Genomic DNA, 23,352 nt, shown 5'->3' with positions numbered 1-23,352 from the left:
TCTAGCTAACCATGCAGGAATACACAATCTGCTTTTCACCCCTTCATGCTGCTGTAAAAAGAAGATTCTTTCAGTCATAAGAACATGACCCACAAAGTTCAGAAGGCTTACCTAAAGCCAGGATGAAAAGCAAGGACAATCTAGGAATTAAGCATGTGCTTATGAGTTTAATGCAATATTTAAAAATATTATTATTTTAAGGATTTTCTTTACATCTGCATCTATAGTGCAGCAAGTCTGTCCTTCCGCGTTATGGATACAAATTCCACTTATGATTTGAGAATAAAATAATAATTAGTAATTTCTATTTAACTTGTCCGTTTAAATACCTCCTTCTTTTTCATAAGTTCTTCCTGTCTTGGAAAACACTGACTGAAGTGAAAGTGTTCACTTAAAACCATTTTATAAGCAATTATATCATATACAATGCATTTTAATCACTGAACAATGCAGAAAATTTTTTGCACATAGAATTTACAAAAGCACTAAAAATAGAAGTCTGAGGATCATCTCAGAATGTGAGGCAAAGAACGCACTTATAACCAAGCAGCACGAACATTAGTGGGTTTAGGTCTCTGTAATGCCCCACTGGCTGAATCAGACACGGGTTTTTCGTTCCTCTGGCTCATTGTACTTGGTACAGCGGATGCTCTTGAAGTGCCTCCTGTTAACATACACACACAAAAAAGAGTGAGAGTGCTTACGCTTGGTACAACAGAAAACTTCATGCTATATTAGTACTGCAACAGTCATTACCACAGTTTCCAGAAAAAAAACCAAATCACAGTAAATTGAATACAAACCCAAAATGTTATGAGTTGTTTGTAAATGGTCAGGACAAAGAATTCAAGCCTATGCTATAGTGCCGTGGTTCTTCAACGTGATCTATGGGGACATGGGATCTACTTCCAAGTATTACACACAAAATTTCTAAGAGAAACAAGGCTACTATCAGTAGATTTCCATTTTCTGAATGAGAATTTGAAACTTCTTTGGGGTTTTCGTGTTCTGTTTTGTTTTTTTTTTTTTCCCCTTCTCACCTCCTTTCAATAAAGGGTACTGGCAAAACGAGAAATATTTCTTTACAACAGTGGTTTTTTGATCTACTTGGAAAAGATGATTAACAAGACAATTTATTAGAAATTTAGGAAGGTAAGTAAACAATTCATATGGTCATCATACTTCTGGTAGGATTAAAAAAAAAATCACTTTAATGATTTCTGTGTGATAAATGATCAATCTAAGGAAGACAGAGAAATGAATTTATTTGCTATTCTTAGCAGTATGTGCTTCACAATTCTGAATTATAAAAAGATAAACACATGCAAAGAAATGCAAGAATCTGCAACTTCAAAGTACTTACTGGAAGGACTAAGCTGGCTGAAAGCAGACTTTCCTCTTCTTACAGATGGTGAAGAATTTAGATAACTCATCTGGCGCTGATAGTCCATCAATTGTTCAGAACGCCTCATACCAGCTGTTGGTTTCACTGCTTCCAGTCTTTTCAGGAAAGCCTTAATATTGAAGAAAAATATCATCAAGAAAGAGAAAGGATAAACAAAAAGCTATGAAACAAACATTCACAAATTGATTTTTATTTGAACTGCAAAAAACCCTCAACTTTTTAGCATTGCACAACACAAACTCCCCCACTGGTGACCAGCACAGGCTATTCTGCTCACATTCAACTCTTTTCTCAGTGTTAGAAGATGACACAAATAGTAAGCATCCCTTACATATCATCAATTCTATGTTGAGTACATCTTTAGTACCCCATAGTTCTCTGGGCTTTATGATAACTTGAAACAATGCATCTGTTTGGTGATAGTAAAGGTGATGGGAAGATGGCCTGCGCTCTTCTAATCCTACCTTTGGTTACTCCTCTCTTCTAAATTTCTGGAAGGACGAGAAGTTGGGTTTTTTTAATCTTTGCTTTGCAAACGTACTTAGACCATTTTATATTGCCCTACAAGATCCCCAGAGGGAATTACTGACCTCAATTCTGTGAAAGTAACATCAAAAGGAAAGCACAAACATCCACTGGACAGTATTTGTTTTATCCATAATGTAATTTTAAGAGATTCTAGTTGAAATTACTGTTATAGATATCATTTCCTCTTGTTGAAATTAACCCTGGCAATCATGCAGCAAGCATTAAATTAGGACAGCTACTTGATAGTATCTGTAAGATACAGATAGTTTCTCATTCTGCATAACTACTTCTACTTGAAACAGGATTAAGAAATTTCCATAATCTAAATAAAGAACCTGATGGCAGGACGAATTTGGAAGTGCCCAGCTACATACAACTTCCAATTAACGACTTCACATTTTTAATATATTTTGCCTCCAGTGCTTGCCTTGCATAGATCTATATATTCCCTCCGCTAACTAATTTCAATTCATTTGATGGCCTACAAACATTTGGCAATGACAAAACCATTGCTGGTCAGGGTTATGACACGCATCCTATCAATGAGACACAATGCAAACTGCGATTACACAAGTCTCCAAAGTACTAAAAATAATGATTAATAATGTTAATTCTGTTAATAATGATGTATTGTCTAGATGCATACTTACATGGTAGAAGTCAAGAATCTGTCTGTATAGCCATTAAACTGCACCTTGTATGAAACAATCATTCTTCCTCACTGCCAATCAGGTACTGATTTTTTTTTTTTTTTTAATTTATTTCTTTATTTTTTAAAGAAGAATTTAAAAAATTACAGAAAGTGACTTAGGAAATAGTATAGTATTCACAGGAAGTCAGTTGTCATTGTCTAGCTGAAATAGGAATCTACAAAGTCTTGGTAGTTCATGCATGGGCACTGGAAACCTGCACAGAGTGCACAAGGGAGAAAGGACAAGTGATTTTGGCTCAGACATAGTATGTCACAAGTGCTTGCATCAAGTGCCAGTCAGTTCATCATCAAGTGGAAATACCTAGGTAAGCAAAAGTCAAAGGAAGGACTGCAACTAGAAATAGCTCTTCACTAAAGCCAGTTGCAGAACATGAAATGGTATGTCTCAAAGTTACATCCAACATTTTACTCACAACTTCATCCACACATCCTAACACAACTACATACATTTAGACATGCAGAGATCACTTATTTACCTTCAATATTAAAAATGGAAGCTCTCAATACGTTCAGTTCAATCACAAATGGATCGGATAAATTGTAGAAGTGACTTCCCTAGGAGAGTCGAGCATGTTTCAAGTCTGCACTCCAACTGTAACAGCCTCATAGAATTTGCATACTGCAGTAATTTCAAGCTTGATTCTGAACATACAATATTTACATATGCCCGCTTTATTCTAGTTTAAATACAATTCTCTGCTTTTGCTTTTATGCCTGTATTTTGGCAAGTATCAAGTCCCCATTACTAAAGCAAAAAAAGAGGCCTCTCTCAGTACTAAAACATTACTTTTTGAACAGGTTAACACCGGACTTGATACAGCCCTGAGCTACAGAAAGAGCAGACATAGATTACGCGGTGCAGAAGTGTTCTAAGAAAAGCTCTTATAGAGAAGGAGAGAATATCTCCTGTGGTTCCCTTGCCCTCTGCTGCGAATTGTACCAAGGGCATGTTAACTTACATGCTATTTGCAGTCATGAATTTTGCAGTTTGGAGAACGGCCTGCTGCATACAGAAATGAACTCATCAACACACTGAAACGGCAGTCCTGACCTACTAAATCTATAACCTGGAACTAATCCGATTCTTATGGTTTTATTACCAACCCTACAATCTTGAGGTCCTTAACCAAGGAACTACCTTGTACAATGGTACAAGTACCTTGAACAAATGTTCTTTTTCAATTATACATATAAATCTACTAATTCTTGCATCATGTTCTCCTTTTGAGAAATGGACTGAAGAACACTGCTACTTCCCTTGTTCTTTTGAAGTGCTATATCTCTGGAGCCTTAATCCTGCACCACTGAAACAAATAGAAATTTCATCATTGATCTTAATGACCAAAGAATCAGATCACATAACATAATCCAGGTGTTCAGAACCAAATATATGTTCCCGATCAGATTTAAGGAATAAAAAAAAATTTAAAAAAAAAAAAGAGTAACAGACACTAATGGCAGGAATGTCATTAGTTGCTCTAAATTGCATTGTAGCTCCTCAGAGCTCTTGATTCAAGCTCAATACATATATACTATCATATCATTAATGACCTCCCAGCTTGGCAAAAGCCTCCCAAGGCTTCTATTTCCCCCATCTTCTTTTACTTTATTATAATACTGAGTTTACAATGGAAGTAGAATAATAATGTTAAAAAAAAAGAAAAAAAATCACAGAAGGTCTTCCTGCATGACTACCTTCTAGGAATAGGAGAATCCTTTATAAATCTAGGCATCTGGACATACAGTAGTATCTATAAAGACACTAAAATACACATTGTCAATGACAGAAGAAAATGTCAGATTGCCAACAACTGGAGAACAAAGGAACCTGACACTGCATCAAAAAATTGCTGCTATACAATGGACCAAGATAAATGCTGCTAATTCAAGTTTGGGCATATCAGGAGAGCACTAAAGCTAATTCTAATGCTCTCCGTCAGAAAAAGGAAAAAGAAAAAGAAAAATCAAAAATCAGTACACATTCTTCTGCAGCTATGTTGAAAAAGAAAGAAAAAAACCACTGAAAATGCAGCACTCCTAAATTGAGTTCAGAGAGAAGGTAAAAACGTTACTTTTTCTTGTTTTACTTTGCTTTTTAAATCCATGAAGGCTTCAGTTTCACCTCCTTTGAATCCTAACCAGCTGACTAGTGTGCCTTGACAGCTGTTCACATTTATTTATATTATGCCTCCTCTAATGTCACTGATGTTAGTGACCACACTGTCCCCTTGCAGAGTCCAGGTGGGGGAGGGGGAAGTAGATAACAGTGCATCCAAGGACATGTTTCTCTTCTTATCAATACAAGTATTTGTAATTTTCTTCAATTGCCAGTTGCATTAATTAGCTCTAACCTGACAAACTCTAAATGTCAAAAAACTCTTAAAGTTCTTCAATCTACAGAAAAGTCTTTTTAACTGAACAGCTATCAAGTTTACACGTAGCTGGCATCACCACAAAGAAAGTAGGCTAAGAGTAAAAAAAAAAAAAAAAAAAAAAAAAAAGAAAAGAAATCCCACAAAATTGAGCAGTGGGCAAAATAACCAAATCTTTCCTTGAACCTGCCAATTAGTCAGTCTTTATTATAATTACCACAGCAGTGTTCAGGAATCTCAAGTCTGGGTCAGGAATCAGCAGATCACAAAAAATCTGACCACAAAGAGCCTATAGCCTAAATACTATGATCACAGAATTGCACTGTATTTGCACCATACTGCAGTATATTTTAGCCAGGAACATCTGCATGCCAATCCCACATCCTGATAGCTTCCCCTGATGAGAGGGCCATAGAAGCATCTTTTTTTTTTTTTGCGTTGCACTTTGTAATCTCAGGAACTGCCAACATTTTGTCTTTAGTCTTGGCATAAAATGGCTTCGAACTCAGTAAGTGAAAATACCTTATAAAACGCTGTGTGCTTGAGTTTCTAAGGAGCCACCAACCCAACACGAATTCTTCTGGGCTCCTAAGACCCAGAAGACTACATTCTCTTTCACAACTGCACTCCCCACAGCTTTCTCCTCCAGACTGAGACCAATAAGGCTGAACAACCTTGGTATTCTTTCTACAACCACGTAAGTATGCAGCATCCAAAGCCTGATGCTTTCAGATTTGGGGGTGGTCCTTGGGGATGGGACAAAGAGAAGGCAGAGAAAAAGCAGTGTGGAATACGTCGAGGGAGAAGTGCAAGATGCCCAGGCACAACACTGGTGGACCAGTGCCCTCCCCATCCTGTTTCTTTCCATGCCTAAATATTATCTCCCTGGTTGCGGCATGACACGGATGGCAGGGCAGGTGCAGTGCAGCACAGGATTGAAGGCTGTGGCTCAAGATAAGGTATATTCTTTGTATGTGGTGGCAGCCAGTTAGGGGGATGGCCACAGGCACTATCCCTCCCTTGCCCTTTTCTCCCCGCCCAGTTAGCACAGCCCATCAGCACCATTAAATCAAGCGGAGGCAAATGAATATACATTCATTTATATCAGTACAGTACTTGCATTTCTAAAGGATGTTCAGGTTTTCCAGCAAGACAAAGGCAGCCCAGACCACAAGAGAAGGGAAACAGTTTGGCTGAAGGATCTTTGTGCTGGTAGCAGCCACAATGACTAAAGCAAGTGGTGGGGAGAAGCATTCATGACATCTGCAGCACAGATGACTCGAGGAACCAAGCAGGTAAAAAGAGAAAGACAGCCCGTGCAGAGAAACACAATAAGTGATTTTTTTTTTTTTTTTAAATTTGTGTGGGAGGGTGACTATACTAGAACTGGGACCAGGGTTGGATCTGTTGGGGCTTAGGGTACATTTTGGGGGAGTATGAGGTGGGGGAATGAACAACATGGAGTGTTATGTGCAGTGAGTCGTAACAGCATGGGGTAGGAAGAATGCAGAGGGACGCATGGGAAGACCAAATATCCACAGAAGAGAACACCCTCGTCCCCTTTGATCTAAGGTTTGAGAACCGCTGTCCCAGACCTGCTGAGATCTTCCAGCGAACTTCCAGTGTGAACTCAAAAGGTCACTTGTTCCCTAGGAACTTGGCTGAACACAGCAGCTTAGCTCACTAAGATCACCTAACACATAAATCCTAGTCAGAATTAATAAAAATGATGAAAAAGCCCCAACAGAAACAAATACAGAGATATGAATTACTTCTAAGTTTAGATGAAGTGACTGAAGAATGGTGTGGTGGCTGCAAATCTATATTTCAAGGTCCCCAAATACTTACCTGTATATACCAGTATAGAATTTTGCATCACACAATAAACCATTAGAAGTTTAAATGGTGTGTAGTGTCCAGTCTATGAACTTGAGTATCTTATTTATACTGGCAGAAATAATGATTAATATGTCAATACAGATAGAAACACATATATACAGACATGGGAAAAAGTAACACATCAGTCACACTTCTGTCCCTTTCCACTGGAGAGGAGACAGGGTTGAGAGTATCTTCAAACACAAGAGTAAAATGTTTTCTGGAATCAGCAGCATCCTCTATCGGCAAAAGACATGCTCTGGTCTTGCTAGCTTAGATAAGCACTCAAAAGCATGTTCCACTTACGAAAGCACACAGTCAAAAGCAGCAAATACAAAATTCTGACATTAATTTTAACAGCGATCTATTTTGCTAATTGTGCTTTTTCCATAAATTGCTAATCACTACCTTATAACTACTGTTCTTCAGAGCAATGCACCTTTTTATTCCATCATAGCTCTTTCTAGCAGAGTCTGTGGGAGCAACATATATTCCCCGTACCTCCTTGCACCCTTTCACAAAGCTAGAGAGTACCAAACCGCTTAGATTCCTCTCTAATTTCTAATATTTGAATTACTTTCCCCCGCATCACCTTTGATGCCAAATGCCTGCACCAGAAATCAAGCTGTCTTTCTGATAACAGTAAATATAAGCATTACTCCCAAGAATGTTCTAGTGGAACAAGTGAAAGTTTCCCCTAGACAAGGTGTTAACCTCAGGATAAGAAATTATAAAAGCTGTAATCCAACCGGGGGGGGTGGGGTGTGTGTGTGTGTGTGTGTGAATAAACCTCTGCATCAAAACTCTGGGTTGGAGTAACCGCAGTGCCTGTCGTTTTGCTGTCAGATCCAGAGACCTTCTCTTCCCCTTGAGGGTACTCAATAGTGTTGAGCAGGGCTCGGTAGGCATGGGCCAGGCCCCACCGCATTGCAGTGATTTGTCTCTCTCTGGAATTGCCAAGGTGACAACATACTTTTTCCAAATACTTTACTAGTTTTTCAGAATTCTGCACTTGTTCAGAGCTGAATTTCCAACACACTGGAGGTGCCCACTGTCCTAGGTACTTGCCCATGCTATCCCACACACCCTGCCACTCGTAACTATCCAGCCTTGGGGCAGATCTCTGGGTGGTATTCTTAAATAGTCTTTTAACTTTAAACAAGACCTGAAACACATTCAGGAGTAGGAGCAACAGGAACATGCTGGTTTGAACATCCCACGGATATTCAAAACTCTCAAGAGCTATTGTAACTAGCCTGGAGAAGGGGAAGGTGAAGGAAGGTGTCTCCCCCGTAAATTGGGTCTCCGAGGAGAAAAGGTACAAAGTATAATTATTAATAGTCTCCGAAAGATGGCTCCCGAAGTACAGAGATGATGGCAATGCTGAGTACAAACCACAGAATCATTTAGGTTGAAAAAGACCTTGAAGATCATCAAGTCCAACCGTTAACCTATTACTGTCAGGTCCACCACTAAACCATGTCCCTAAGCACCACATCTACACGTCTTTTAAATACCTCCAGGGACGGTGACTCAACCACTTCCCTGGGCAGCCTGTTCCAGTGCTTGACAACCCTTTCAATGAAGAAATTTTTCCTAATATCCAATCTAAACTTCCCCTGGCACAACTTGAGGCCATTTCCTCTTGTCCTATTGCTTGTTACTTGGGAGAAGAGACCGACACCCACCTCGCTACAACCTCCTTTCAGGGAGTTGTAGAGAGCGATGAGGTCTCCCCTCAGCCTCCTTTTCTCCAGGCTAAACAACCCCAGTTCCCTCAGCCACTCCTCATAAGACTTGTTCTCCAGACCCCTCACCAGCTCTGTTGCTGTTCCTTGGGCACGCTCCAGCACCTCAATGTCTTTCTTGTAGTGAGGGGCCCAAAACTGAACACAGTATTCGAGGTGCGGCCTCACCAGTGCCGAGTACAGGGGCACGATCACTTCCCTACTCCTGCTGGCCACACTATTTCTGATACAGGCCAGGATGCCATTGGCCTTCTTGTCCACCACTTGGGCACACTGCTGGCTCATGTTCAGCTGGCTGTCGACCAACACCCCCAGATCCTTTTCCAGTCACGCCTCCCCAAGCCTGTAGCATTGCATGGGGTTGTTGTGGCAAAAGTGCAGGACCCGGCACTTGGCCTTGTTGAACCTCATACAGTTGGCCTGGGCCCATCGATCCAGCCTGTCCAGGTCCCTCTGCAGAGCCTTCCTACCCTCGAGCAGACCAACACTCCCGCCCAACTTGGTGTTGTCTGCAAACTTCCTGAGGGTGCACTCAATCCCCTCGTCCAGATCATTGATGAAGATATTAAACAAAACTGGCCACAATACTGAGCCCTGGGGAATACCACTTGTGACCAGCTGCCAACTGGATTTAACTCCATCCACCAGAACTTTTTGGGCCTGGCCATCCAGCCAGTTTTTTACCCAGCGAAAAGTACACCTGTCCAAGCCATGAGCAGCCAGTTTCACCAGGAGAATGCTGTGGGAAACGGTGTCAAAAGCTTTACTAAAGTCTAGGCAGACAACATCCACAGCCTTTCCCTCATCCACTAAGCAGGTCACCTGGTCATCGAAGGAGATCAGGTTAGTCAAGCAGGACCTGCCTTTCATAAACCCATGCTGACTGGGCCTGATCACCTGGTTGTCCTGTATGTGCCACGTGATGGCATTCAAGACGATCTGCTCTATAACCTTCCCCGGCACTGAGGTCAGACTGACAGGCCTGTAGTTCCCAGATCCCCCTTCTGACCCTTCTTGTAGATGGGCGTCACATTTGCTAACCTCCAGTCAACCAGGACCTCCCTTGTTAGCCAGGACTGCTGATAAAGGACTGAAAGTGGCTTGGTGAGCACATCTGCTGACTCCCTCAGTACCCTTGGATGGATCCCATCCAGTCCCATAGACTTGTGTGTGTTTAAGTGGTGTAGCAGGTCGCTAAGCATTTGCCCTTGGATTATGGGGGCTTCATTCTGCTCCCCGGCCCTGTCTTCCAGCTCAGGGGACTGGGTACCCGGAGAACAACTGGTCTGCCTGTTAAAGACTGAGGCAAAGAAGGCATTAAGTACCTCAGCCTTTCCCTCATCCTTTGTCACTATGTTTCCCCCCCTATCCAACACAGGATTGAGATTCTCCTTAGCCCTCCTTTTGTTGCTAATGTATTTATAGAAACATTTTTAATTGTCTTTTACAGCAGTAGCCAGATTAAGTTCTACTTGGGCTTTGGCCCTTCTAATTTTCTCCCTGCATAACCTCACAACATCCTTGTAGTCCTCCCGAGCTGCCTGTCCCTTCTTCCAAAGGTCATAAAGCTCTCCTTTTTTTCCTCAGTTCCAGCCAAAGCCCTCTGTTCAGCCAGGCCAGTCATCTTCCCCGCTGGCTTGTCTTTCGGCACATGGGGATGGCCTGCTCCTGTGCTTTTAAGATTTCCTCCTTCAAGAATGTTCAGCTTTCCTGGACTCCTTTGCCCTTCAGGACTGCCTCCCAAGGGACTCTGTTAACCAGTCTCCTGAACAGGACAAAGTCTGCCCTCCGGAAGTCCAAGGTAGCAGCTCTGCTGACCCCCCTCCTTACATCTGAGAATTTCATGATCACTATGCCCAAGACATCCTCTAACCATCACATCACCCACAAGTCCTTCTCTGTTCACAAACAACAGGTCCAGCGGGGTGCCTTCCCTCGTTGGCTCACTTGCCAGCTGTGTCAGGAGTGTCTTCCACACACTCCAGGAACCTCCTAGACTGTTTCCTCTCTGCTGTGTTGTATTTCCAGCAGACACCTGGTAAGTTGAAGTCCCCCACGAGAACAAGGGCTAGCTATCTGGCAAACACCAGATTAGTCTCACAAACAGCCATTGTATCATATCATAAGCCAGTGTTACAAAGTACAGCAAAATGATAACCTTGACGCAGCTCCCAGCGGTGATAAACAGCACAACAGGGAACATATACAGCAAGTAAGGTGTTACATAACACAACTCTGAGAGCAAGCACAACAACTTTGAGAGTAAATTAATCAACATTGTGACCAGCAACTATCAAACTAATATAATGAATGTTTATAACAAATTTGTTCTAATGTGCTCTGGTCAGATTTGTCATTATCTCAACCCATTGAGCCCCATGTTGGGCACCAAAAAGGACTGTCACGGGTTAACCCCAGCGGGCAACTAAGCACCACACAGCCGCCCGCTCACTCCCCCTCAGTGGGATGGGGGAGAGAATCAAGAGAGTAAAAGTGAGAAAACTCATGAGTTGAGATAAAGACAGTTTAATAGGTAAAGAAAAAGCTGCGCACGCAAGCAAAGCAAAACAAGGAATTCATTCACTCCTTCCCATCGGCAGGCAGGTGTTCAGCCATCTCCAGGAAAGCAGGGCTCCATCATGCGTAACCGTTACTTGGGAAGACAAATGCCATCACTCTGAACATCCCCCCCTCCCTTCTTCTTCCCCCAGCTTTACATGCTGATCATGACGTCATATGGTATGGAATATCCCTTTGGCCAGTTGAGGTCAGCTGTCCCGGCTGTGTCCCCTCCCAGCTTCTCATGCACCCCCAGCCTGCTCGCTGGTGGGGTGGGGTGAGAAGCAGAAAAAGCCTTGACTCTGTGCAAGCACTGCTCAGCAGTAACTAAAACATCCCTGTGTTATCAACACTGTTTTCAGCACAAATCCAAAACATAGCCCCATACTAGCTACTATGAAGAAAATTAACTCTATCCCAGCCAAAACTAGCAGAGACCCCCTGCACAGACTACTGTTGTAGATTTCTATTTTTGAATTATTTACAAAACCCTGCATCCTTCTCCAACAAACCTTTCACAAAGGTGTATCAAGAAGCCTATCCTGTATGCAGTACCTCAGGCCTTGTATGAGAAAAAAAAATCCTGTCAAGTAACAGAAGAAAGATTCATAAGGAAGTTCCATGGAATTCCAGCTCTTCAATCTACAAAGGTGAAGAAAGCTGCTGACCAGAAGAAAACAAGTTCATAAAGCACATACTTCTAGCTATATAGCAAAAAAACCTCATCAGTGGCCAGAGTAGGGCAGCTCTTTCATTTATAGTCTCTGAGAAAAGCATGTCATACTTGTAATCCCAAAGGTAGTAACAGAAAAATCAATGTTACAGCTGTGATGCTCTAGATGCACACACACTTCAAACAGAATAAAAAAGTAAACAGAATTGCTCAAAAATGATAGCAATGCCAAATAAAACGTAAGAGCTGTACTGATGAATCACTATTCCGAAAAGAGCAGCAGAATATATCATCCTGAGTTTGGGGAAAAGAATAAACCAAATGTTTTTCTAGTCTAAAATAGCATGATGTCCTAACATAAATTCTAAAGAATGATTGTGATGTCAAACATGCCCACTCATGTTGCTGATGACAACAACTAAAGCATAAATGAGTAAGTAAATGAAGGATATTATTTCTCCGACTACAAGCAACCACCATTAATCTCTAACGTACTAAAGCAGCAACATGTGAAATAACTGTATGTGTTTAGGTTTGCTGAATTTTTGATCCAAAAGTTGCAAAGGCAAGACATTCTTGGACAAAATACTGCAATATATCAAAAAAGAAAGGTTGTGGCTTTGAGTAAACAGAAGTGTATTGTAAAACATCATATACATTAATATTACAGTAATCATCTATTGTTACATAGTACAGCATATTACTATTAGATTGTAAGTGACTGTGATACAGCACTTCTTCCCCACAGCCTAAGAATACACTCTTATTATCACGTTCATGTAGAACAGCAATTCCTGCTTTCAATGTTTTAAATAAACAAAACCCCAAAAAACCCAACCCCACAACACATGAAGAAAGCCCTCCTACCAACCTACAAACACTGAAGCCTAAAAACATTTCTTCCCCAGACAATGAGAAGTATCACACATCTATAACAAGTATTTATGCCAAATTCTTTCAGTGTGTGAAGTATAACGTTCTTTTGGTCAACTATAGTCTAGTGAAGCTGGGGAGAAAGTTTCCTACCTTGAAAAGTTTTAACAAACCAGATGTCTGAAAGCTGGAAGAATTAAAACCTAACATATTTTCCTGAATAGGTGTGCTGGTTTTGGCTGGGATAGAGTTCATTTTCTTCATAGTAGCTAGTATGGGGCTATGTTTCGGATTTGCGCTGGAAACAGTGTTGATAACACAGGGATGTTTTAATTACTGCTGAGCAGTGCTTACACAGAGTCAAGGCCTTTTCTGCTTCTCACACCACCCCACCAGTGAGTAGGCTGGGGGTGCACAAGAAGCTGGGAGGGGACACAGCTGGGACAGCTGACCCCAATTGACCAAAGGGATATTCCATACCACATGACATCATGCTCAGCAATAAAACTAGGGGGAAGGTTGGCAGGGGGGCCGCTGCTTGGGGCCTGGCTAGGCATCGGTGGGTTGGTGGTGAGCAATTGTTTTCATTTGCATCACTTCTCTTTCTTGGGTTTTACTTCTCTCTGTTATTTTCCTTCTCATTACAATTTATTATTATTGTTGTTGTTATTATTATTTCAGTTATTAAACTGTTCTTATCTCAACCCACGAGTTTTCTCACTTTTACCCTTCTGATTCTCTCCCCCATCCCACCGGGGGGGAGCGAGCGAGCGGCTGTGTGGTGCTTAGTTGCCAGTTGTGGTTAAAGCACGACAATAGGTCAATTAGACTTTCTCTATACTGAATCTATATCTCTATCTATGTAAAAGGAAATTGCAACCTACACTTACACAGATGAAAAAAGTGAATAAACTACTTCCACTATAAATAATTTTCCAAATATTTTAACTATATTTTATCTGCTTTTCAAACACACTAATGAACAACTAGGAGATATGAAAATACCATTGTGTATTAGAATTCAATCACTAAAAATATCTTATTCAAATCAGTATTATTTTTGCTATTTGACAACTCTGCCAATACCTTTATACAGGAGTCTGAATTTCTGTTTTCCACTAAGCTAAGTTATTGTGATTGCCATTACATTCAAATACAGTGACAAGCAGTGCGCTACAAACATTGAAAGAGACAGACAGCTACAAAATAAGTCAAAAAACAAAATTGACATTCACATTGTATCCTCTGTATTTCAAATATAATGGGTTTGATGCTATCATATTGATTGCTTTTTTTTTTTGCAACCCTGTTCTTGAGAGACTAGTAATCATGATGTATGAAGCAGGATGAATAGAGTTAGACTGCTATCTAAAGTTACGAGCATGTTAACAATAATGGTTGTTCCTCTTAAATTGAATGATACTAAAGTAGAGCAAACTCATATAAAGTAAAATCTATTTTCATCTGAAAAAAGCATCATTTTTTCAAAAAAAAAAACCCCACCATATGAACAATTATGCAAACAGCATAGTAAAGGAAATTCATTGCAGACTTACTGCAGTAAAGCTCCAAGTGCTGCCTTTATCAGTTTTGTAAGTATTTAGCAGTAGTTCATCTGACAACAAACAGTCCTTCTGAATTTACTGATCCAAATCAGTTCTCAAAACTTACCAGGTTTTCTCTTTCAATTCTTTGCTGCTCCTTTTGCCTGTTGAGGGCACTGTGGTACAATTTAGGAGGCGGTACAGCTGACTTCTTCAATGTGGTACTTCTTCTTGGCTTTGCAGACTGTCTGGACAGTTCTTTTAGCAACCTTTGGTTTTCCCGATCAATCTGTCTTACTTCTTCATTTGTGAAAGAATAATTTTTCCTTGTTCCTTTAGATGGCTGATCGACAGTTAGTTTTTGTTCTTTTTTCTCCAACTGTAAGAAAGCTTTAAAATGGCAAAAAGTAAAATACTCAGATTAAAAAACCAAACCAAACCAAATACAAATCTTGCATTCTATTATTAGGATTTATTTACAGACCTGAAAAACCAAGGTACATTTCACCTACCCCCATCTGAATTCCAGATTTATGCATTTCAGAATTTTTCAGGGATGCTCAGTTGTCCTCAGTACATTGATTTTACACAAGTTTCACCACAAAAAAATCAAGTCTAATTTTGGCCTTAGTTAAAACCCATCTGCTTCCTACTCACTAGGAATCTCCCTCCTCCCTATTTATGACTGGTAATCCAGAGGAATTGAACAGATGCAGCGAACAACTGAGCAATACAAGAGAATCAGCAATACGCACACAGACACTCTGTAAGCATTTGTGTAGAATATATCTGTTATTTAGAAATCAGAATATAAGTCAGCCTTATGTACATGGTCATTTCTTCTGCATGGCCAGTATTCCTGATCTCTACCTTTACCAGTATGCTTGCCCAACTTCTACGTTGACACAATATGCTCAGACTTCCATTCTCAAATATTTTTACTGTAGTTACTATGGTACCAGCAATCAGCATAGGCAATTATATATATATATATGCTAATGAGACTACTGTTATACAGCACTAAAGCAACATTGAACATAATTATCATCACAGTGGTATCATTTGTAGCACGAATATAAGCATCAGAAAAGTTTTCCAAGCAACAGAAAACACAGCCTCAGGAAGCCAGGACTAGAAATAACTTACAGAACCAAGAATTAAACCGTAAATTAGTATTTAGATGTTTGCACATGGAAAAAGATTTAAATTTTGCTCCAAAGATATCTGAAATATCTGTCTCAGCTGAGAGGCAGAACAGAAATTATGTTTCAGACAGAAAACTGACACTGGGGAAGCATGACTCAGAGACACAAAATGCATTTCCTGAAGTGATTTTGTTGATCCTTTGCTCCTGAAGCGATCCTACATCATGTTGGTGCAGGAATTGCAAAGGGAAAGATGAAAATTAAATTTAATGGATGGAGAGAAATGAGTAAGCATATATAACAGAAGAAAAATTACCGGGGCCTGGTAATTTAAAACAGTAAAAATCCGACAAATTAAACCAGGATATGAGGTTTCAAGACAAAAGAACAAAAGAATGCACGCTTAAAAATACACAGCAAGACAGACTTGCACAATTGCAAGATAAGATAATAACTGGAAAACTTCACTCTCAGCCAGAGCCAGCTATGTTTATTATAGTTCCACTGGAGCTTTGCTATTGACCTATTTCTAAGCCTTTGCTTTCTAAAGCTCTGCAACAGATCTTCTGGCAACTGTTTTAAGAGCTTTGCTGTCATGGTATTACCCCATCAAACCATTGCATTATCTACGGTACAGGAATGGCGGAACCAGGTTAGATCAAACAAATTTTCAAAGCTGAGACACAGATGAGGAAGCCTTACTCAAGCCATTCCCCACATTACTCCAGTATCACAGTACCTCCAGAAGGTACCTCTCACTCTTACCCCTAAAAGCCCCACACAAGCAAAACAACCATCCAAAGCAGAAGCTTTGAAAAAAGTAGAAGAAAAAAACACAGGCATGCAGTAATATTTCCTCAGCAAACACTTCCACATCAGCAATTTTTTGGCGAGGGATGTCTGAGGCAGCCTTTAATAGCTTAAAAACCTCAAAGAATTATGAGCGTATTCCTACTTCAAAACAAAATGAAATGAAATCTTTTTTGCAGTATCTCAACTAAGTTTATTCCAGAATTGATGCAAGAAAATACTGCTACTGTCTTTGAGAAATTTAGAAACAGCATCCTGAACTCAAATTCCAAACAGTTCATGAATTTCAAAATCCCTCTGGAAATTAGTATTTGGAATCTGGAAACTAGCATCAGTATGCTAGCCAATATAGGCAAGAACCGCCCCTAGGCAGCTCTAACTGTGAGGTTGTCCACATTAGCAAATATTGTTTTAATTTGTCAAGAGAAGATGCAAATCACCTCAAAACCAAGACACAATGCCAAATAGCGCAGATCAAGTGTGCCAACAAACAGGTTAATAAAGCATAAATATTCTTGAAAAGCATCTTTACAATTTAGTAAGTTATTCTCAAGGGAAAACTAGTACAGCCATCAACACCATTTGATGAGACAAACCTGGGATGAGACTCATCTGGATACACCTACAAGGGACACAAAGAAACACACAGAAAATAACTAGAGCCGCACAAGTCACACTGTAACATCAAGCTACAGCATACTTCTCAGTAAAAAAAAATTAAATATGTCCTTATGGGAATATGCAAAACCAGCACTGCAGAACACAGTTGGAAGAAAGTAATTTCAACAACCATCTGAAGAAGGTATTTATTATATATCATGTTACATAACTGATAATTGTACTATTACGAAGCTATGAAAGATAATTTCATCTTTTGCCTTACAACCATAGCATCTCAAAGGTTAAACAAGACCGCACATCACATGCGAGAGTGGAAATCATGTTGTGGCAAAGACCAGTTGTTCCATTGAAATCTTGACCTAGCTTTGTGGCACCAATGCTACTGGTGATGTAGTCTCTTACAAGAGACATTTAAGCTTCTGAATAACTGTCAGTGCAAATTCCAAACACCTCTTTTCTTTCTGTCAAAGGTGTGAACTAGTCAGTTTCCATTTAAAGCAATGGCATTCTGAATGAGGACATTTTTAGTTAGAAATACAGGCTTTATGTCTTCACTGGTACATGATTGTTTTAATTCTCTCTAAGGTAGCTGGCTATAGTTTGGTGGAAAGTGTATACTCTTATGATGCAGTTATGAACTATAACCAGTAAACACAGATTAAAAACGCTTAGTGATAAAGAAGCATCAAGGTAATTACTTATCTTTTGACTTGCTCATTTTTCTGGAACCCCCCTGTCAGCTGTGATGAAAAAAATAAAAACAGAGCAATGACATGGAACAAACACCTTTCCCTTTCCCCTCAATGCTGGTCAGTAAATACCTTTAGAAATACTGATTAAAGGAGTGCTGCAGCAACTGCTACACGCGGGGCTCAACGAACACTGCGTTACTTGCTCACTCAGATCTCCCAGGGGGCAGTGGTATGCAACTTCTGTAGCATTAAACACCACCGGTATTTTACCAGAAGCTCTCAGGCAGTTAGCATGAATACATACCTATGTACATTTCCATGCATTGCTCTACTGGATACTACTTCTTATATGTCAGTAAAGCATGGCAAAATTTTACTGACTAACTTTACTCTCACCTTCCAGCTTCTTCAGTCACATCCCCCCAACACACAGACTTTTCTTTTTTCATCCATCTCTTCTTTCTTCCTCCTTTCCTTAGCCTCTCATGTCTTTTTCCTTTCAATATATTTTCTTTCTACAGTGCCTCATCCACACCTTTTATCACCTATCACAAAGACAGTCTTTCCCACTTGCAGCAGGCAGAAGAGACTCCAGCTCACTTTCTTCAGTATGCTGTTGATTCTTCGCCTCATTATTATTTATACTTACTTAGTGTAGAAACCGACCTTACTACTGCCCACACCTTTCTGACAACTCTTGAAGTTAATGGCTTGCTAACAGTGATAATATCAAATTTATCACAACTCAAAAGAAACATATTAATAAAATGAAAGAATTGTTAAGATCGCCATGAAGGTTCTGCTGTGAAGTTATTCAGTGAAGCTTGACCAGAAGACTGCCAGAAACCAGTAACTAATCTCTCGATATGTTGTTGAATTACAGAAGACTCATTAATTTTGCACCAAAAGTTCAGACCCAATACAACATGTGCAGCAGCAAGTTTTCCTCAAGGGGATGGGGTGAAAAGATCAATCTAAAACTCCGTAGTTCCTCACTAGTTTCTTCAGTTCCTCAACTGATCTTTTTATAGTTAGCCTTCTGTATGACCTAAGGAAGAACCACATTTGAAATTTCACAAGTAGCTCTTTGCAGCAACAGTGCTACAATACACCAAGGCATTGGGTCTGATAACATATTAAAGGTAGTTGGTTTGTTGTTCTTCAAGCTGATAAATTAATAAATTATAGAGTTGTGGTTTACTTAGTTAAGATCTATGCTAAGGAAGAATTCAAGCTGCAAACACCACTTCAAAACAAACTGTGACCAAAGCCTATCCATAGATAACCTTTTCTAAATCACAGCAAATGCAACATTGATCTCCTTAGGAACTGTGCGACAGGAGAGTTTAAAGTTTAGTAGAAAAAAGACAAGCAACAGAATGCATACTGTGTCACTTACTGAAAGAGGATCACTAGTACTACAGGGTAAGTACTTGTTCCTAACAAAACAAGCAGAAGGCAGGGGACATCCATGAAATCACTGCTCCTTAAATGATCCTCAAATAAACCGCAGTAGCAATCTAACGAAGCAGTGAGCAAAAGGTTCTGCAGGTCTTCCTGAAACAGGGGTGACACTATTTGCATGGTCCAGAATGAGGCTTCTGACCCCAGAACTTCACATCAGCAGTGATAGTTTCCACTACTTCCAAAGTTACCTGGCTGAAAATCTGTCCAGCCTGCACTCTGCAAAACACCACTTACACAGCATCACATTCCTATTCTCTGCACTTACTATGACAGAAAATTATGCAATCCCCAGCAGGAATGTATGTCCAATATGCACTGAATGCGCTTCAACATTCACTGGCAACAACACTGCTTTCATGTCAAAGGCAGTAGGTGTCTAAGTGAGGTCAGCACAAGCCTACAAAACCAGGGACAATTCACCATCAATAAACAAAAAAGAACCAAGATCCCATGTAAGAGGTAAATGCATTTATTCTAAATACTATTAAATACTTCAGGTACAGTTAGTGTTATATAACTCAAATATTTGAGTTTCAAAGTTATTTCAATGATTTATTCAACAATGCACCCACACTACTCTTTAATCACAATGCACAAGTGTTTGAATGGTTTATCTGACTATTTTTGCAGTGGCCAATGACAACATGAGGCAACACTACAGTTTAAGGTTATGATTTAAGGTTCTAAAGAGTTTGTAAGTCTTGGAACAATTAAATATGATTTACCTGTAGCTTCATACTCTATCAGTGGGTAATAAGTAATTTAACTAAATCTCTACTTACCACTTCATTATCAGCCAGACCATAAATCAGTAATTTTGGGGAAGGGGATAAACAAGCAGCAGCATTTGCATAAAGACTCGCACAGTGTGCAGTTCTACTTCTCATTTACTGGTAAGCAGGAAAAGAAAATTCTCTGGTATTCACAGGATTTCTATGAAAGCTGGTTTCCATGGAGAGACACCTGACTTTCTTTTAAGCAATAAACAAGCTGTTTATTGCTTTCAATTTGTAAGCAGTGAAATGACCTTGCAGAGTGAGAAAGGCCAAACCTTATATAAAATACAAATGATAATTAGCAAGTCAAATGCATTAGGACAGGATGATACACTGAAACATGCATGATTTTAATTTTAGCCTTAATGCCGTTAGGACAGCTGTATCTATTGCAATCCCAGTAGAGGAAAATGCATTAAATTGCTTCACTGCTTACACTTTTGAGTTTGCCCGGTGTTTTGTTTTATACTGCTCCACTACCACATCTGTAACGCATTTGAAAATACAAAAGGATTAAATCACAGTTCTTCATCAATGCCTAATAGTTTCAATCTAAAATTATTTCCCTGTAGTATCTCTAAACAGCTATTTCCTAGAATATCCATTATTTCACGTCACAGAACTCTTTAAAAAGGATTTTGGAGAATTCATTATTTCATTTTTTTTAAGAAAAGAAGAATGTGCTTTTCAAGTATAAATTTTCCTCTTGAAAAATCTATGCTTAAATAGGGCTGCTAGTTATTTCTTGATGTCATGAGAAAGACAACAGATACCTTACAGGTGCAGAATTTTTTTTTCCCCGAATTACCCATTTTCTTATGGAGGTTGGGAAAGTCTGGATCTCTTTACAATCTTAAAGATTTTCAATCTGTTTTCAAATTCTAAATAGAAGAATAAGCTGATAATTGCTCTTCTACCTCAACATGAGTTACTAGACCTGCGAAAACAATGCATATGTATACACATACACACACAATTAGTTCAAACTACGAACATACAAACTAAACAAAACTTAGTGAAAAAGCTGTAAATATTTAGTTCAACTGTAGAGTTTGGGTGTTTATGTATATATTTAAGAGTCTACTTTAAATTTAGACATTGTTTAACAGTTATTCTACAAATACACTAGTTCAGCATGAATGAGCACACAGATAACATACCCCTAAGAGGAGAAATTTCAGTTATAAAAAACTTATTCTATTTCCTGAGTGACAAATTATAGCAAAAAAAAAAAAAGCTAAAGCAATTGCTACATGTTCGGTTGAAGCTACTATTTAGTTTTCTACAATAGCTTTTATTCAGAAACACAGAGCTTTTACTTTCATAATAACGGTATTCATATCACAGTGCTTTTCACCAAGTGAGCTCTGACCATTTTACAATAGAAAATCTAAGCCACAGAAGAGGCAAAAAGATTTATCAGAGAGCATACAGGTCAGTGAGAGCTTCAAGGATAGAATTCAGGTCTTCAGCCTGTGGCCCACTGTCCTACTTACCCCATCACACCACCTCCTCAAGTTAATAATAGCTAATACCATGGATTTACAGACTAATTCTCACAGACACTTCTGTAAAATAAGCAGGTATCAACCCCATTTTACAGAGAAGAAAAACACAGGTACTAAATTCTTTAGCACTCTATACACCTTTGCAATCCCATTACTGCTGTATTGATTCCCAATGTAAATTCAGATAAAGAGATACACAGCATTTTTAGCATACAACTCTGTATTCTGAACTACAGAAATCAAGAGACTTGTCTAAATACAGAGAGCAAGTCTGTAGCATAATGGAATGGAAATGGATGAGTGCTTAATTCACACACATATGCTTAACCCATCTCTTTATCTGCATAACCTCAATTCCTTAAAACTACATGGGACATTGGATCAAGACATAGGATCAAGCAAAACAGCATCAGAAAAATTTCCAATTTTTTATTCCCAGCTTTCTAACATGGAGCTTTATGAAAGCACTCCCAAAATCAATTTTTGGCAACCTATTTCTTTGCACTGGCATATTTAATTCTCTTTTTGTGTTCAGATTACTCGAGAGTACAGAAGATAACAGAGTAACAAGAGATAACTCTGACATTTATTATTACGGGTTTTGAATATTGCTCTTAGTTATTATTTTAATTTTCTGAAAGATCTTTAGGGTTTACAGCAAAGTAGAAACAGCATTGACTCACAAAAGAATTACATACAAAATTCTATATAACATCATGAAACAACTGAAGAACTGTATTTCCACCTGAAAAATTATAATCACATCTGTATTTTTTTCCATGCAGGTGGCAAAAAAAAGAGAGGTAAAGAATGAGGACAGGTCTGTAAAATATAAACCCTACTAACCTTGAGTAACTAAAATTGTGAGTACCTATGTTCTTGGCCACACTGATAAGACATTTAAATTCCTAAGTAGTGTGGCTGGCTGACTCCACAGTGCTACAATAGTTCTTATAGTCATACACCATAATGACAACAGCTACGTGACATCAGTCTTCGCATTGTAATGAAATGATGTAACCCTCCTAAACATTGACTTCTATGTCTGTAAAAATGAGAGGATTCAAAGGTCATATATTTCGCATTTATAAACATTTTAAATAAGCATGACACCCAAACAGCAAGTCATTTTCATGAACAGAAGTAAAAACCACTACCAAGAACTATTAAACAATTCAGTAGTTCACAGCTACCAAAACAGGTAAACCCAAGAATTTTTATGCACAATGGAGGGATAATTAATAAGTAATCACTAAGTCCAGTAACTTGAACAACATGGTCCAGGTGGACCTAGATTGTAATATGACCCAGCCTGGTTTTACTACTCCAGGCTCTGCAGCCACACGGCTTCAGTATGAGTGAGTGGAGCAGGCTCTGCTCCTCAGGGAGGGTGCTGCAGGGAGGTGCTCCCTCCACCTGAACTCCAAGCCACTCTGAACTGAGCATCAGACACTGCCACGGGACTGATTTGGAAACAAACACCACAGATCGATCCAAAAAGTTCCGAGTTTATTCGTCCACCTTGCATCACTTCTGCTTTCACTATGGCCTGCAGCTTCTAGCGATGCTGTTCCCGCTGCAAACTGTGGGCTCCTTACAACTGAAACAGTGTGAGTGCGCACCCCATACCTTAACGTGGTAGCTTACGGATACCTGCGCTCCACAATTTCCTCACTGCATGTGTTTATCTGTCTTCCTTCATGCTGCATCTGCTCTCAAGAGTGTTCTACTGTTCACATGCCCCTCCTTCATCAGCATGCATGCAAAGCCATGCCAATACAGCCATACAACCTGTAGGTTCTGAAAACTGTACATTTTATTGTACTTCCTCCCTCCCTTTGAAACAGGGCTCAACTCCTGTCTAATAAATGCCAATATAAGGACTACATTCCTATGCTTTATTTGTCTTTGGCAACATGCAGAACCTGCTCCTCTCCAGTTTTCAAGCATAATCTTCACTTTGCCCCCAGCTACTGTTACCAAGTAGATTTCTGCCATTTTGACTAAAACTAGTTCAGTTATTTTCCATAGGGCAAACAGA

General features: G+C 39.5%; 1 protein-coding gene across 2 annotated transcripts in view; it reads right to left on the bottom strand.

Moving 5' to 3' along the window:
* Positions 1-386: 386 nt before the first annotated feature.
* The window catches only part of CFAP97 (cilia and flagella associated protein 97), a 39,196-nt gene continuing 16,230 nt past the window's right edge, over positions 387-23,352 (bottom strand). For both annotated transcript variants that reach the window (XM_076336422.1, XM_076336421.1), the window contains 3 exons: positions 14,420-14,682; positions 1,364-1,514; positions 387-664 (listed from right to left, as the gene is read on the bottom strand). In XM_076336422.1, coding sequence (XP_076192537.1) covers positions 537-664; positions 1,364-1,514; positions 14,420-14,682 — 542 coding nt within the window. In that variant the 3' untranslated portion in view covers positions 387-536. The remainder of the gene's footprint in view (positions 665-1,363; positions 1,515-14,419; positions 14,683-23,352) is intronic.

This window comes from Aptenodytes patagonicus, chromosome 4 (genome assembly GCF_965638725.1).
Source record: "Aptenodytes patagonicus chromosome 4, bAptPat1.pri.cur, whole genome shotgun sequence".
Lineage (NCBI taxonomy): Eukaryota > Metazoa > Chordata > Aves > Sphenisciformes > Spheniscidae > Aptenodytes > Aptenodytes patagonicus.
Note: the sequence above shows the minus strand (reverse complement) of the source record. Positions and strands in the feature narration are given on the sequence as shown.